The sequence below is a fragment of the Chrysochloris asiatica genome, unplaced genomic scaffold (assembly GCF_000296735.1).
Source record: "Chrysochloris asiatica unplaced genomic scaffold, ChrAsi1.0 scaffold00182, whole genome shotgun sequence".
Classification (NCBI taxonomy): Eukaryota; Metazoa; Chordata; class Mammalia; order Afrosoricida; family Chrysochloridae; genus Chrysochloris; species Chrysochloris asiatica.
In genome coordinates, this window is record NW_006408700.1 from 6,022,683 (window position 1) to 6,025,302 (window position 2,620).

At 39.7% G+C, this 2,620-nt stretch overlaps 1 protein-coding gene across 2 annotated transcripts in view; it reads right to left on the minus strand.

Annotated features, from left to right (window-relative positions):
- The window catches only part of KATNA1 (katanin p60 (ATPase containing) subunit A 1), a 33,342-nt gene extending 30,898 nt beyond the window's left edge, over positions 1-2,444 (minus strand). The window contains exon 1 of one of the 2 annotated variants that reach the window (XM_006872061.1): positions 2,247-2,444. In XM_006872061.1, coding sequence (XP_006872123.1) covers positions 2,247-2,408 — 162 coding nt within the window. In that variant the 5' untranslated portion in view covers positions 2,409-2,444. The remainder of the gene's footprint in view (positions 1-2,246) is intronic. The other variant, XM_006872062.1, reaches the window with a different exon arrangement.
- Positions 2,445-2,620: the final 176 nt, after the last annotated feature.

The following is a 2,620-nucleotide window of genomic DNA, read 5'->3' on the forward strand; positions in this document are numbered from 1 at the left end:
AGATTACAGCCTTGGAAACCCTGTACAGGGTTGCTATGAGTCGGAACTGACTCCACGGCACTTAACCACCACCACCACTAGTTGGTTAGGAGCTCTGGTAGCATAGTGGTTATGAGACGGGTTTCCAACCTCAAGATCAGCAGTTCAAAACTACCACGGGCTCCATGGGAGAAAGATGAAGCTTTCTGCTCCCATAAAGATTTACAGCCTTGGAAATCCTGTGCAGGGTCACTATGAGTTGGAACTGACTCCATGGTACTTAACAACAACAACTAGTTGGTTAAAGGAACTCTGGTAGTGTATTGGTTATGAGTTGGGTTGCTTGCCTCAAGGTCAGTGATTCAAAACACCAGCCGTTCCATGGGAAAAAGATGAGACTGTCTGCTCCTGTAAAGATTTACAGCCTTGGAAAGTCTATACAGAGTTGCTATGAATCGGAACTGACTCCACAGCACACCCTACCACCATTAATTGGTTAAAGGAGCTCTGGGAGAGCAGTGGTTATGAGTTGAGCTTCTAACCTTGATCAGCAGTTTGAAACTACCAGCAGCTCCACAGGAGAAAGATAAGGCTTTCTGCTCCCATAAAGGTTTACAGCCTTGAAAACCCTATACAGGATCACTATGAGTCAGAAAACTCCACGGCACATAACCAACCAACAAACCAACAAGTTGGTTAGGTTAGTAGGCATTAGTAACCTGGGACTGCCTGTATATGTAATTGAGATAAAGTTCAAAGTTAGTAATGTTTTGTTTTAAAACTGACTCATTTAAGTATCTTGAAGTCATTTATTTTAGAAAAACAAACCCACTGCCATCGAATCAGTTCCGCCGCACAGCAATACTGTGGAGTGGTTCTGAGACTCTAACTATTCATGGAGCAGACAGCCTCATCTTTCTCCAGTAGAGCAGCTGGTGGGGGGAGGGGGGGAGTGGTTCAACTGTCAACCTTTCAGATAGCAGCCCAATGCTTTTCCTACCAGACTTGGATTTTTAAAGCCTTTTAATCAAGGTTATTATTATTAATCTTTATTTAAAAGTCTTATGAAATAAAAGTCTCTAGCCTAAGAGTAAAAGGTCTTAAAAGTATTTTAATAACAAACTCCCTATGAGATAAAATTGTTTGCCCTTCTGGCAATGAAAAGGATATAGAGGGAGAGGTTAAATGTAAAAGGCTTAAGTTTCTTTTAAAGAAATTAAAGGCAAATGTGGAATGATACAGTAAAAAAAAAGTTTAGTAGAAATCTGAGGGATAATATTCTACCTAGAAGACCAGCTCAAAAGATTACTCCTGATTTCTTTTTTCAAACTTCTTATTGTGAATTGATTACTTCTAATTTCTGTATCTTTTTTTTCCTTTTATAATGTACCTGAAGCTTGCTATATATGGCATCCTCAACTAGACCCATTAACTTATAGTTTCTGCTTGTAAATTCTATTAAGATTTAAATACAATCTGGTTTATAATGCTCTATAGGGATTATAGTACCAGTGAGATACAATTTGCAATTTCAAAAATGACTTAATAAAACCAACTCTAATTTTACCTAATAAAACTCTGATACTGAAAAAAATTTCAAAAATACTACTTTAAAAAAATCTATTAGATTCCAACAATTAATATAGTTAAGTGGTGGTAGTGGTGGTGGTAGTGTGCTGTGGAGTCAGTTCTGACTCATAGTGACCCTGTACAGGGTTACCAAGGCTGTAAATCTTTACAGGAGCAGAAAGCCTCATCTTTCTCCTGCGGAACGGCTGGTAGTTTCAAACTGCTGACCTTGAAGGTAGCAGCCTGACTCATAACCACTACACTACCAGAGCTCCTTAAAATAGTTATGTAGAACTCATTAATGATGAACATAGACTATTATTAATATAATAAATTATCAAGTAACAATGTATATAAATTCTTGTAATAAATTACACATTCTTAATGTGTAACTAGAGTCCTGATGTAGTACTGCAGAATCAGGACTGGACTGCAAACCACAAGGTTGGTGGTTCAAACTTGAAAATCCTATCCAGGGTTGCTATGAGTCAGGACCGACTTGCCAGCACTTAACAAGGAAGTGTAACTGCATACAGCACTGGAAATCTAATAGGGGTGGCACTGTAAGATAAGCACTGGATTGCTAACTGCAAGATTGGCAGTTATACCCACCAGATGCTCTGGGATCCTATGCACTGTGTAGGATGCTGTAAGTTAGAACAACAGATAATTAATACAACAGCAGACATGATTCTCACCTGTTGCCATTTTTGCTGGAGGTATGTGTCTTTGACTGAGTATAGGTACTTGTTCATTTGATCAAGAACTCCTTGATAATAGACCATCGCAGAGTCATAATTTCCCAGCAGTGCATACTCTCGAGCCAACTTTACGTTCTCACTGATCATAAGAAGACTCATGCTCAATTGTATGCTTAAAAAAAAACAAAAAGAAAAAACACTGTCAAATTACAATGCAGAAAAAGTACTTCAGTTTCTCTAAGACCCCCTCAAGCAGCTCACAATCGCAAATGCACCCTCCGGTCTCTGAGCCCCCGTTCACACACGCTGCACCCTCCGGTCTCTGAGCCCCCGTGCACACACGCTGCACCCTCCGGTCTCTGAGCCCCCGT